We start from the raw sequence: 13,466 nt of genomic DNA on the forward strand, positions 1-13,466 counted from the left end.
ACTATTAACATGATAAGAATCAAATGATCATTAAGTTGGCAAACTTGTAGCAATTAGTGGTTCTAATTGTAGAGAGACTTAATTGTTTCCATATTGTCAGCAGAAAACAAAATCCAGAACAAGATTAAACAGTTCGAGAGTTTTTTTAATCACATTCTAGATCATTAATCACTTGGAAATCACATTAGAGACAATTAACTAACGTGTTGACCATTAACTTACTCAACAAATTAATCGACGATTAGAAATAGTAAATTGATTGTTTATTGATTGTTTTTCATTTTCTCTGTAAAAAAATTAAATTGATCAACCAGAAAACCAGAAATCGAAACATAAACAAACCAGAATTGGTGATGCAATGATTCCCATGGTTCCTAATATTAGATTGACCTTCATTTTAAACTTGGATCGAAATCAAAAATTAAATCAACTAATCACAAGATTAAGGGTGACAATTAACCATGAGAGATGATTTTCTAATAATAATCTTAATCCCTTAATCCTTGTTTTCTGTCTCATGATCAAAGTCTATTGATTCATAAGTATTAATGATAATCATGTTCACAGTTGAAACGATTAACTTTTGTCACTGATTGTTAATTGTTATTACATCGTAATTATATTTGGTTGATTGTATAAGTTGTAATAATAACCTTGGATTGATTATTGTCTATGTCTAATGTTCTCAACGAGGACAATTAGTTGATTGTTGGAGGTAAATCGTTTCTTTAACTGTCTTTTTTTTAATAACAAACAAATACTTTTAAACTATACAACGGATTTGATAATTTTGTCATAATATAATAAATATAATAATTATTAAAATTATAATATTTCATCTATGTGTGTGGATGTGAATTAAATGTCAATTAAAAATTACCAATGTATAAATTGTAGTAACAAAATAATCTAATCAGAGTAATTAATCATTTATGATGAGCAGCTGATGCAGCTCCTTGTAATTGTCTCATCATATTTTGTAGGCCACTGAATCCACCCATTTGTTGTAATATCCTTGGGTCCATTGATTTAGCTAATTGTTGATTTAATTTAGCCATTTGCATTGGATTAACGTTCTTAGAGATGTCACCTCCTTTGAAGAAACCTTTGATTCCTCCCATTTTCTTGACCACAGCGGCAAATTTAGTAAATTGTGTCAGGAGTTCATGAACTTCCCTGGACGTGACTCCGGCTCCTCTCGCTACTCTGATCACGCGGGTCGGCTGCTTTTGGAAAGTTTTAGCACCATCTCGATTATCGAGTTCACTATCACTCATTGAATCCATGATTGTCATTAATCGTTTTAATTTTGCCATAGAATCTGCTTCAGATGCTCCACGAGCCAATTCCTGTCCGAATCCGGGAATCATTTGTAATATCTGATTAAATGGACCCATTTTCATTATATTAGTAAATTGTTCATACATATCACGTAAAGTAAACTCTCCATGTTTAAGTTTCTCAATTAATTCCTCATTATCATCCAATTTTAGTTCGTTTACTTTATCAATAAGACCTTCAATATCTCCCATTCCTAACAATTTAGAAACGAAAGGTTTCACTTTGAAAGGCTCGAAATCATCCATATGTTCACCAGTACCGATAAAAGTAATCGGCGAATGAGTAACCGCAACTGCACTAAGAGCACCACCTCCTTTAGCATGACCATCTAATTTGGTCACTATTACAGCTCCAATATCCACTTTACTTTTGAATGCTCGAGCTTGTGCTTCACATGCATGACCAATGGAAGCGTCCATCACGAAAATTACTTGATTCGGATTAATGGCATTGCTAATTGATAACATCTCTTCAAATAAGGCACTTTCTTGTTTATGTCTTCCACTTGTATCCACAATTATTATCTCAAAACCTTCTTTCATGAATTTATCAACCCCTTCCGCCGCTACTACCACTGGATCCGCTTCCGTGTATGAACCATAAAATGGTATTCGGGCTTTAGTTGCATTCTGTTTAAGTTGATCAAATGCTCCAGCACGAAAAGTATCAGCACAAACCAGACAACATTTCCATCCTTTTCTCAGATAATAATAAGCCATTTTTGTACATGTTGTTGTTTTACCAGCACCTTAATAGTTGTAAATAATTAGCAATTAGTAATTAGTAAATAGTATTATCCAATACATTTTTCAATACAACAATTGAATCAATCAATACACTAAATTGTTACCTTGAAGACCTACAAACATGATTATGTTTGGCTTTCCTTTTGTTGGTTGCCAAGCTTTTACTCCAGGATCAACTAATTTGACTAATTCTTGGAAAACGGCCATTTGGATCATCCGTCTTTTATTAAGACCTGCGGCCATTTCATCGAAATCAATAACTTGACGGACATTTTCTCGCAATTGTTTCACCAATCGTATATTAACATCACCTTCCAGAAGAGCTTTACAAATCTCTTTCAATAAACTCTCCAAAACATCTTGGTCAATAATCGTCGCATTTCCAAGTGAACGTAAAGCATTTGTTATCTTACGTCCTAAATCTGCTAAAACCATTTTTATTAATTAACAAAAAGAAAACAATTAATTAAAAAGAAAACAATGAGACAAAATTAAAAAGCAAACATGAATTGATGACATAATCAAATTGTAGATGTAAACAAAAATTCATCACAACAGTGACATCTCTTGGTAACGAAAATAAATACGATTTTCTTTTTAATTTACATTGAAATTAACTAAATTCTAACTGGAAAAAGTCACAATTTTAATTTCTCGACAATTAGAAATTTAATGATAAAGCTAATCATTTATTAATTGATGTTCCTAATGGATTCAACTTACTTGGAACAATTAAAATTAATTGAATTTATTTTCGAGCAAATGAACTGAGCGCCATCTCTTGGTTCTTTTTGTCGACTTTTGGAAAACATTCAATTTTCTGTTTTCACCTTTGGTTAGTTGAAGGCCTTTCGGTTTTACTTTGCTGATTGTGTTTTTGGGTCTTAATTAGATTTGATTAATTGTTTTTTTTGTTGGTGATTGTTAATGAAAAATGTCTATTTTACACCTTCGACCGACTCTACAACGTGAAATAATTAAACTATTACGATGTAAATCTAATTTTAAATTATCTTCTGCTAGTTATTATGAATTTAAAGATATCATTGGTAACCGGGAGATAGTTGGTTATGGTAATGATGGTCAACCTTTTTATTATGATCGTCTTAATCAACCATTTCCAGCAATTAGATTTAAGGAAGATTCACCTGATATGTTAGCATTAAAAGAGAAAGAAAAAGGTGATTGGAAATCATTAACCATAGAAGAAAAGAAACAATGTAAGTATCAAAATTCTCTTTTCTCTATTTCCTCAAGTATCAGAATATAGAGAAGAAGAAGAGAGAGAAAGAAGAAAAGAAAGAGATTTTCTTTTGTTTACTAATTTTCTTTTCTTTTCTTTTCTTAATTGTTCTCTTTTTTTTTGGTTCCATTTTTTTTGGTCCACTTTGTCTAGTATATCGACATTCATATTGTCGTACATATGCTGAATTAACAGCACCAACTGGTGATTGGAAACAAGTGATTGCTGGTATTCTTGGAATTGTTGGTTTGACTTTTCTAGTTGTTGTTGGAGAGAAAGAGTTTCTTTTTCCACCATTACCCGAGTCTATGAATGAAGAAAATACCAGGAGGTTCATGAAGTTTGCTCTTTTCAACAGAATAGATGAATTTGATGGATACGCATCTAAATGGGACTATGAAAACAATTGCTGGAAGAAATAAATACACAAACACAACAACAACAACAATCTAAATCATCTCTCTCATGCAATGTTATCAACGACTAACAAATGATCGAGTGTTACCATTTTGTAACCTGATCATTAAATTAGATGCTGCCCAAAGTAGTCAATAGAAATACAATAAATTAAATTGTAAAAAGTCAATTGTTTTACAAAAAAAAATGCAAATCTCTAATCTTTAATCTCGGAAATGGATTATCGTCAACGTGAATAATAATAAGAACCATAGTCTCAGTTTTAAAAATTAAATTATTCCGTTGATAAATTATGTTAATCATTTCAATTTGAAAAAGCAATTGGTTCATATTCATCATCATTGGCAATTAATCATTAAAATTGGTTGTAACACTTTTATTTAAATCAATATTAGAAATGTAATTGGACAAATTATTGATCAATTCAAGTCTTATTTTGAAAAATGAATCGTACCCAATGATCATGATCATAAAATGTAAAGATTAATTGTAATCGAAATGACAATTGAATGTGCTGAACATTAGATTATCGTCATTACCGCCACCGAACGCTAACAACCTACGAAAAACGACCTTTTCACTATTAACAAATCGATTGTCATAATATTTATAAACATAAAGGTTAACCTGTTCAGAACATTATTCCGAGTTCGACGTGACCTGATTTCGAGATATAATAAAGTGGAGAAAATTAATAATAACGATTTTGTCAACAGAAAAAGTCATCAAGTTCTTTAGCTAACTTCCGCTAACTTAAGTATAATATCAAAAGGAAAAATTTTCATCCTCTTTCTATCAAGTTATTTAGGTTTCCGTCATTGAAATGATCAGGCCAAAAATCGTGGATTCCATAAGAATAGCAATTGCTAAACTCTTGGACGCAAATTATTCCAGAATATATGTATAAATAATTAGTAAATTGAAAAAAGACAATATCATGGTTACTCCATCGTTAGCACTTATTTAGTTAGCTGAGCCAATTTATATATGGTTAACAGGAAAAGGAAATACATAACTTATAACAATCAAATATTTTCTCATCGGTTGTCCAGCAATTACATAAAATTCAATGTCACATTGATTTTCACCGCGTTTGATTTTGAAGAAACCTGATGGATAAAAAGATTACAATTAGTGGATGATTATTAAACAATCAACTGATTTACCTTCATCGCCTCAACTGATATTCCAGGTATTAGCAATTAACCAATAATCAATACCTTTATCATTACACAAACCAATTATCTTAAAAGTATGATAACCAAGCCATTCACCAGTTTCATATTGATAAACACCAAAAATGATGATAATAATTAGTAAATTTCTACCTAAATTTGATAGGATAAAATGTACTAACCTGATTTATAATTGTAGAAATCGGAAAATATTAACATTTTGGCCCATTGGTCATTATCTCGGCCATTATATCGTAAGGTTCAAAAAACGAATAAGATTTTTGTCCAAAAAATTTACCAGAATCAGATTTTTTTACCATAACTAGAAATACACTCTTGTGGGCACGATAGAGCCTCAGAAAGTACCTCCTCACCGACCGAGTATCGTAAACACTGCGTTTACATGGTGCTATTGAATAAGGTAAACATCCAAAGGTACTGACCACCGGTAACAATACCATGTTTAGTTCACTAATCGAAGGTCATAATTGCATAAGTTTACAAATTGTAGATAAACTTTACCTCGCTCAATAAGTCAAGAGAAAGTTAATTAACTATTCTCATCGAAACTCGAATGAGTTTACTAAAACTGAATTTGACCGGAACATAAAATCGGTCAAATAGGTTTGTACCCGTTCATCGGTGATGGAAGGATCAACTAAGGAACCGAACGAGACTGATCATGTATCGAACGAATAAATTGATCAGATCAAATTCATCTTGAATTCATCATTGATCTAGATGATTGATAATTTCGAGCCACAACTTGAGGTGTAACATATGGAACTCGATCAATATCATACTGGTCGAAAGATGAACGGGAAACTCGAAAACGATTCGAAAACTTTTGATAAGTTTTGGCCGCTTTCGAAATACTTTCGACTTGGCTAATCACAATCTAAATAGCTTGTTAATTAACCTAATCAACAGCTTCGAATCCTTTCAATGTCCAAGTTGATTAGGCAAATTTTCCCAGTAGACATTATCAGGTTAAATTAGATTGTTACAATTAAACATTCAACTGGTAAAATAATCAACTAAAAACGCTGAGATTTTTTTTACAATCTTATTGATTCAGACCATTGAAAATTGTTGATTGATCAGTTGATCAATTTTTTAATAACTTAATCAATAAGTTTCAAATGACTATCAGCTTGGTGATTTACTTGATATTATTATGTAATAAGACATTTTCTTGAATAATTGTGATCTTAATTGTGTTTAAAATTTGTTCGTGACTTGGAAAATAATTTGATACTTTCATAGTTATTAATATAAACGTGAAATGAAATGTTGATTGTTTAATTGAACTGATTCAAATTTGATTATATTGATTAACACGAGAAAATAGTTATCACGTAATGGTTATGCTAGACAATCAATTGATTAATTGGACTATTTTTCAATTCATAACAATTAATCTAATTTTTTTCTTAATTAATTGGGAATATGAATTATTAACAAATGTCAATTTAGATACAATTCAATTCACCTGATTAAGTAAATGGTTGGTTATCATTTAGAAAACTTTGACTGGAATTGATTTCTCTCAAAAATTAATATCAGATTAATTTAGTTGAGAATTGAATCTTTGATTGTATTATGATTATCTTATAGATATCTAATTGCTATCAGATTAGATTAAAGGCTATAGTAAACAGAGAAGAGATTGGTTGTAATTAACTGAGTTTCGTTAGGCGATTGATCAATTGAATTGATTGCTCGAAGGAAAATCTTCATTAGAGTCAATCTTGGTATTTCGATTGATGGTAGATAAACACTTTGGATAATTAGGTTGATGAGAGACTAAAGATGACCATCCATTTATTAGTGTAATCATCAAGAATCGATAAATTCCATGAGTAGTATTTTCATCTAAATTTAACAATACATTTTCTTTCAAGTTATTGGATTTGAAACTTGATTTCTGATCTTTTGGATCCTAAGATTTCAAAATGATCTTTAAGATAAAACTGGCGACGAGAAAGGTTAACATTACATGAGAGAGATGATTTAGATTGTTTTGTTGTTGTGTTTGTGTATTTATTTCTTCCAGCAATTGTTTTCATAGTCCCATTTAGATGCGTATCCATCAAATTCATCTATTCTGTTGAAAAGAGCAAACTTCATGAACCTCCTGGTATTTTCTTCATTCATAGACTCGGGTAATGGTGGAAAAAGAAACTCTTTCTCTCCAACAACAACTAGAAAAGTCAAACCAACAATTCCAAGAATACCAGCAATCACTTGTTTCCAATCACCAGTTGGTGCTGTTAATTCAGCATATGTACGACAATATGAATGTCGATATACTAGACAAAGTGGACCAAAAAAAATGGAACCAAAAAAAAAGAGAACAATTAAAAAGAAAAAGAAAAAGGAAATTAGTAAACAAAAAAGAAAATCTCTTTTCTTTTCTTCTTTTCTCTCCTCTTCTTCTTCTCTATATTCTGATACTTGAGGAAATAGAGAAAAGAGAATTTTGATACTTACATTGTTTCTTTTCTTCTATGGTTAATGATTTCCAATCACCTTTTTCTTTCTCTTTTAATGCTAACATATCAGGTGAATCTTCCTTAAATCTAATTGCTGGAAATGGTTGATTAAGACGATCATAATAAAAAGGTTGACCATCATTACCATAACCAACTATCTCCCGGTTACCAATGATATCTTTAAATTCATAATAACTAGCAGAAGATAATTTAAAATTAGATTTACATCGTAATAGTTTAATTATTTCACGTTGTAGAGTCGGTCGAAGGTGTAAAATAGACATTTTTCATTAACAACCACCAACAAAAAAAAACAATTAATCAAATCTAATTAAGACCCAAACACACAAACAAAAAAAGGCCTTCAATCAATACATTTGAATGCGAATGCTCTTGAACAAGGGCATGGGATCACTTCTTTTTGGTTCTTTTTTCTCCCAACAGGTGACGCTGTTTGAGAAAGAATTTCAAATGATCAATTGTTTTCCAATTGGAATTTAATTGTTGAATTTAGATTTTTTTATGGTTATGGAAATCGTTCCGAGTTATTGAGGATCGGAATTTAATTTATAAATTAATTAATTGTTGAGAATTGAATTAATTTGTGTTGATTGTTTTTTATTGTTCGTTGATCAAAGTCTAGATGTCGCTGATCTTGTTTACCTTGTTTTGGTTTTCAAAATTGTCAAAATTTCATGTTTTTAATTTGGTTTTTTGAATGTGATTTGTAATTTATTTAATCTACAGTTATAATTGTTTTCTTTTGTTAATTAATAAAATGGTTTTAGCAGATTTAGGACGTAAGATAACAAATGCTTTACGTTCACTTGGAAATGCGACGATTATTGACCAAGATGTTTTGGAGAGTTTATTGAAAGAGATTTGTAAAGCTCTTCTGGAAGGTGATGTTAATATACGATTGGTGAAACAATTGCGAGAAAATGTCCGTCAAGTTATTGATTTCGATGAAATGGCCGCAGGTCTTAATAAAAGACGGATGATCCAAATGGCCGTTTTCAAGAATTAGTCAAATTAGTTGATCCTGGAGTAAAAGCTTGGCAACCAACAAAGGAAAGCCAAACATAATCATGTTTGTAGGTCTTCAAGGTAACAATTTAGTGTATTGATTGATTCAATTGTTGTATTGAAAATGTATTGATAATACTATTTACTAATTACTAATTACTAATTATTTACAACTATTAAGGTGCTGGTAAAACAACAACATGTACAAAAATGGCTTATTATTATCTGAGAAAAGGATGGAAATGTTGTCTGGTTTGTGCTGATACTTTTCGTGCTGGAGCATTTGATCAACTTAAACAGAATGCAACTAAAGCCCGAATACCATTTTATGGTTCATACACGGAAGCGGATCCAGTGGTAGTAGCGGCGGAAGGGGTTGATAAATTCATGAAAGAAGGTTTTGAGATAATAATTGTGGATACAAGTGGAAGACATAAACAAGAAAGTGCCTTATTTGAAGAGATGTTATCAATTAGCAATGCCATTAATCCGAATCAAGTAATTTTCGTGATGGACGCTTCCATTGGTCATGCATGTGAAGCACAAGCTCGAGCATTCAAAAGTAAAGTGGATATTGGAGCTGTAATAGTGACCAAATTAGATGGTCATGCTAAAGGAGGTGGTGCTCTTAGTGCAGTTGCGGTTACTCATTCGCCGATTACTTTTATCGGTACTGGTGAACATATGGATGATTTCGAGCCTTTCAAAGTGAAACCTTTCGTTTCTAAATTGTTAGGAATGGGAGATATTGAAGGTCTTATTGATAAAGTAAACGAACTAAAATTGGATGATAATGAGGAATTAATTGAGAAACTTAAACATGGAGAGTTTACTTTACGTGATATGTATGAACAATTTACTAATATAATGAAAATGGGTCCATTTAATCAGATATTACAAATGATTCCCGGATTCGGACAGGAATTGGCTCGTGGAGCATCTGAAGCAGATTCTATGGCAAAATTAAAACGATTAATGACAATCATGGATTCAATGAGTGATAGTGAACTCGATAATCGAGATGGTGCTAAATTATTTTCCAAACAACCAACTCGAGTGATCAGAGTAGCAAGAGGAGCCGGAGTTACATCAAGAGAGGTACAAGAATTGTTGACACAATTTACTAAATTTGCCGCTGTGGTCAAGAAAATGGGAGGAATCAAAGGTTTCTTTAAAGGAGGTGACATGACAAAGAACGTAAATGCTATGCAAATGGCTAAATTAAATCAACAAGTAGCCAAAATGATGGATCCGAGGATTTTACAACAAATGGGTGGATTATCCGGATTACAAACCATGATGAGGCAATTACAAGGAGCGGCATCGGCTGCGCATAAACAATAACAAAATGTTCAAAGTTTCAATCAGCTCTCGTAAAGAATGGTGTATAAATGTAAATTGTTTATTAATTTCTACTAAATTTTGCCTCTTTTTTCATATAATTTGGTTTATCTAAACAATTAAAATTTAGATAACACTGATCCTGATGATACAGAAATATACACAATAATTACCTTGTAATTCAATGTTTTCAGTGAAATTTCCTACTTATTCAAGAAGAATATCGTACATGTGAATAGCATGAGAGTCGAAACAAGTTCCAAGGTGAACTGAATTATTACCGAGTAACAAGTTGATGTTTCTTACAGTAAATCGATTTTAATAACAAATTTTAAGTTAATTGATTCCAAACAAATGGAATATCAATTAACTCAATCATTCAGGAGAATAGACAAACTATCTCAAAGGAAAATACAATGAACAATAAAGGATAGAACATCAGATCAATCGAAGAGAATGGTTTAAATTGTTCGATAATTTGAACATTTACCTGGCAAATATTTTCGACTCATCTTTATTTACGAATCACAATTTATTCCTAATACTGTTCCAATCCAAGGGAATCGGTGCCCAGAATTTAGCTCAAGTAATTAAGTGAATTTAGTTGACTAATTGTACTCAGATCTTTTGCTCGAGATTTTCAAAATAATCGAAATCAATTATCATCATCAATTAGAAATTAAATTCATATCAATTCCCTTTAGATGTTTATTATCATGTTCATCCTAAATCGTTACAAGATAGAGATAGTTAGTAATTGTTATCAATAATATAACTAAATAGTTGGTGATTTGAAGTTATTAATAGTTAATAAAAGTTAAATACGAAAGCAGAATTTAGAAATTGAAAATCCTGTCGATTTAAAATTCTAAATCGTCTGAATAACAGAAAATAATTATCGGTATCAAGCCAATTGTTACATTAGATGAAACTGGCGTTAAATTGGTCCAGTTGATTAACGTTCAAACTTATTGGGACATAATTAACTTAACGACATATTAATAGTAAACTTGATTGACATGGATTCGAAAACGATTCATCAATCATTTGTATATAAATTAACACAACCAACAATCATATCAAATTAATCAGGAGATTATAATTGATTAACTTGATTCCATAATAATCATCAGAATTTTTCTCATCCTTCATAATTCAACCTTTTCCAACAATTGAAACACTTTACAAGGGAAAACAATTAGAAATACAAAAATCTAAGTAACCGCTTTGATCACAATTAGTTGACTGACAGAATTGAATATTTGTTCAACTATCTTTACAAGATGAAGATGGAGGTGATGGTTGTTGTCGTTGATGATGATGACGAGAATGAGAATGTTGAACATTGTGAACATTTCGATATGTACATTACTGTTTACAGAATTTTTTTTCTTTCTTCTGTCGAATTCAAGTTTTATTTCTTGGAGATAAGCCCGAGATTATCTTCTGAATGGATGAACAAGATAAAAGGAGAAAACTTTGGCTTCACTAATCTTCACCCAGACGCGATAGAATTAACCAAATCGTATCCAAATAAATTCTGTTATCAAAATTTAATCCATTTCTCTTTTGGGTTAATCTGGTTCTCGCAAATTATAATGTACCAATTTTATATATTCAGTAAATTTAAAGTTACTAATTTTAGCGAAATTTGTACAATAATAATAATAATATCATTTGATTAGTGTTTTCTTTGCATAATCATAATGATAACTGAGCATCTTTGTCATCTTTTATCATCCTCATCCTTCAAATTAACATCAAGGATCCATTTCAACCAGAAATCAGTTGAATCAGTTGAGTAAATATGAGAAAAAGTTATGTAATAATAATAAGAAGAAGAAAAATCAATTCTATTGAATTAGAAAACAATCAAGATTAATTAATCCGAATCACTCAATCAAGTATATCATGTGGGAAATTAAGATAATACAGTTATGATTATTGTTTGAAGAAAATCAATTTCCATTTTATAATTAGAGTAAATGAGTGAGTTAGAAAGAGAGAGAAAAAAACTAATCACTAATTAAGAGATGGAAAAAAAGTTTATCAATTTCGAGTGGTAAGTAATCATTTAAATGGTGGAAATTATTTCAATCTGAAAGAGAAGATAATCATGATGATAAGTAAGAAAGAGAAAGGGAGAGAGAGAGAGAGAGAGAGAGAGATGAGGAAGATGAGGAAGATGATAATTCTTGTCTGGCCAAATAAGGTTAACTCGAGAATTGGCAAGTTGCTCGTAATTTTATTCGAACATTGAAAAAGTATGTGTACTGATGCTCCACCTTTATCGCAATTTAAATGATTAACATTCAATGGAAATAAACTCCACCTTAAAAGCAGAATCTAACACTCTATTGAGAGAGAGAGAGAGAAAAAATGAAGATAAACATTGAAGGAAGATAATGGAAGAGGAAGTTTTTACTTGGATGAATGAACATGTTCGTCCACTTGTGAACTTACTACGATATTTACATCTCAATCTGTAGCGAAATAATCTAAGTCTTAATCTATCATCTACAGTTCGATAACTTTATTATTAGTAATTTAAACTTTTTCGATTCTGAAGAATGAAGAAGATGAAAAAGTTCATTTACTAGGGGAAAAGAAAAGATTGTAATTGGTAAATGATAATAGTTTAAATTGAGCAGAAAAAAAAATTTCGAACTTCATTTAATACAAACTGAAAGCTAATACTGAGATAAATAAGAACGACAGAACTTTTCTAGAATGAGTTTAATGTGATTGGAATTGAACATTTATAGAATGGAAAAAGTTATCAAATATTCAAATTCCATAACATGTTATCGAATGAGGTTTATTTCTTTTGACCAAATTCTGTGTCCTAATGTCCTAATTGTGTGGAGAACGTGAAAAATATTAAAAGTTTCGAATCAAGTTACTTAATCATCTAGAATTATTTATAATTAAAAGGAGGAACTAATTCGAACTTTTTTTTTACACTCTCGTCAAAATTTAGTTCTAAACTGATGAAGATAGAAAAGGAATTTCTCCCATAGCATCTCCTTTAATTGTCTCTTTGCATCCTCATCCATCCTATCATCCTTATCGTCTCTCTCTCTCTCTCTCTCTCTCTCTCTCTCGTGTTTTCTTCCTATTTTTCTCTTTCTTTTCTCCTCTCTTTTGCCTCTAAATATGGACTAGAGTCTAAGCCAATTCATTGGCAACATGTTTGTGAATTTCTCAATTTTTCCCCATCATCTTGTTTATCTTCCTTGTCTTTCTTCATCTTCTTTCTCTCTCTCTCTTTTATCTTCTCTGTCTCTCTTTCCAGGTCACTCGAAAGTCATCTTACCAAGTTAACTGTATAATAGACATAAAACATTCCATTGGGATGCTAAAAAGAAAGAAAAGAAAGGGAAGATTAAAGATCACACCTCTTGAGGCTTCATCATTTTCTATTTTCTTCCTACATCAACTTTATCCTTATTAAACAATAAATCAAGTAAAAATCATCCCAATTCACAATTGCCTTTTAATCACAATTGTAAATCACTGATTTTCAGTGACATTTTACATTTGGATGATTATCTCTCTTTCAATTGATGGACAGTCAAGATTAATGACCAATCAATATAAAATAGATTACATCGCTACCGATTACTGATTGACAATTAATACTTTCAAATCAAATACTAAAGAAAATAAATATACTGATTAC

General features: G+C 30.9%; 4 protein-coding genes across 4 annotated transcripts; 2 read left to right on the top strand and 2 right to left on the bottom strand.

Moving 5' to 3' along the window:
- Positions 1 to 720: 720 nt before the first annotated feature.
- Positions 721 to 2,605, bottom strand: LOC128394925 (signal recognition particle 54 kDa protein-like). The gene is made up of 2 exons (XM_053355303.1): positions 2,192 to 2,605; positions 721 to 2,089 (listed from the first exon to the last, which is right to left on the bottom strand). The coding sequence occupies exons 1-2, from the start codon at positions 2,520 to 2,522 to the stop codon at positions 927 to 929; spliced, it is 1,494 nt and encodes a 497-aa protein (XP_053211278.1). The 5' UTR covers positions 2,523 to 2,605; the 3' UTR covers positions 721 to 926.
- A 312-nt stretch (positions 2,606 to 2,917) lies between these two features.
- On the top strand, positions 2,918 to 4,389 carry LOC128394929 (cytochrome c oxidase subunit 4 isoform 1, mitochondrial-like). The gene is made up of 2 exons (XM_053355306.1): positions 2,918 to 3,307; positions 3,484 to 4,389. The coding sequence occupies exons 1-2, from the start codon at positions 3,022 to 3,024 to the stop codon at positions 3,750 to 3,752; spliced, it is 555 nt and encodes a 184-aa protein (XP_053211281.1). The 5' UTR covers positions 2,918 to 3,021; the 3' UTR covers positions 3,753 to 4,389.
- A 2,332-nt stretch (positions 4,390 to 6,721) lies between these two features.
- LOC128394930 (cytochrome c oxidase subunit 4 isoform 1, mitochondrial-like) lies at positions 6,722 to 7,793 on the bottom strand. Its single transcript, XM_053355307.1, has 2 exons — positions 7,416 to 7,793; positions 6,722 to 7,234 (listed from the first exon to the last, which is right to left on the bottom strand). The coding sequence occupies exons 1-2, from the start codon at positions 7,699 to 7,701 to the stop codon at positions 6,966 to 6,968; spliced, it is 555 nt and encodes a 184-aa protein (XP_053211282.1). The 5' UTR covers positions 7,702 to 7,793; the 3' UTR covers positions 6,722 to 6,965.
- A 402-nt stretch (positions 7,794 to 8,195) lies between these two features.
- LOC128394931 (signal recognition particle 54 kDa protein-like) lies at positions 8,196 to 9,924 on the top strand. Its single transcript, XM_053355309.1, is given in 4 exon segments — positions 8,196 to 8,433; positions 8,436 to 8,480; positions 8,483 to 8,524; positions 8,625 to 9,924. Coding segments are annotated over 4 exon segments (1,488 nt in total). The 3' UTR covers positions 9,788 to 9,924.
- Positions 9,925 to 13,466: the final 3,542 nt, after the last annotated feature.

This window comes from Panonychus citri, unplaced genomic scaffold, assembly GCF_014898815.1.
Source record: "Panonychus citri isolate SS breed McGregor unplaced genomic scaffold, ASM1489881v1 Contig00140, whole genome shotgun sequence".
Taxonomy (NCBI): domain Eukaryota; kingdom Metazoa; phylum Arthropoda; class Arachnida; order Trombidiformes; family Tetranychidae; genus Panonychus; species Panonychus citri.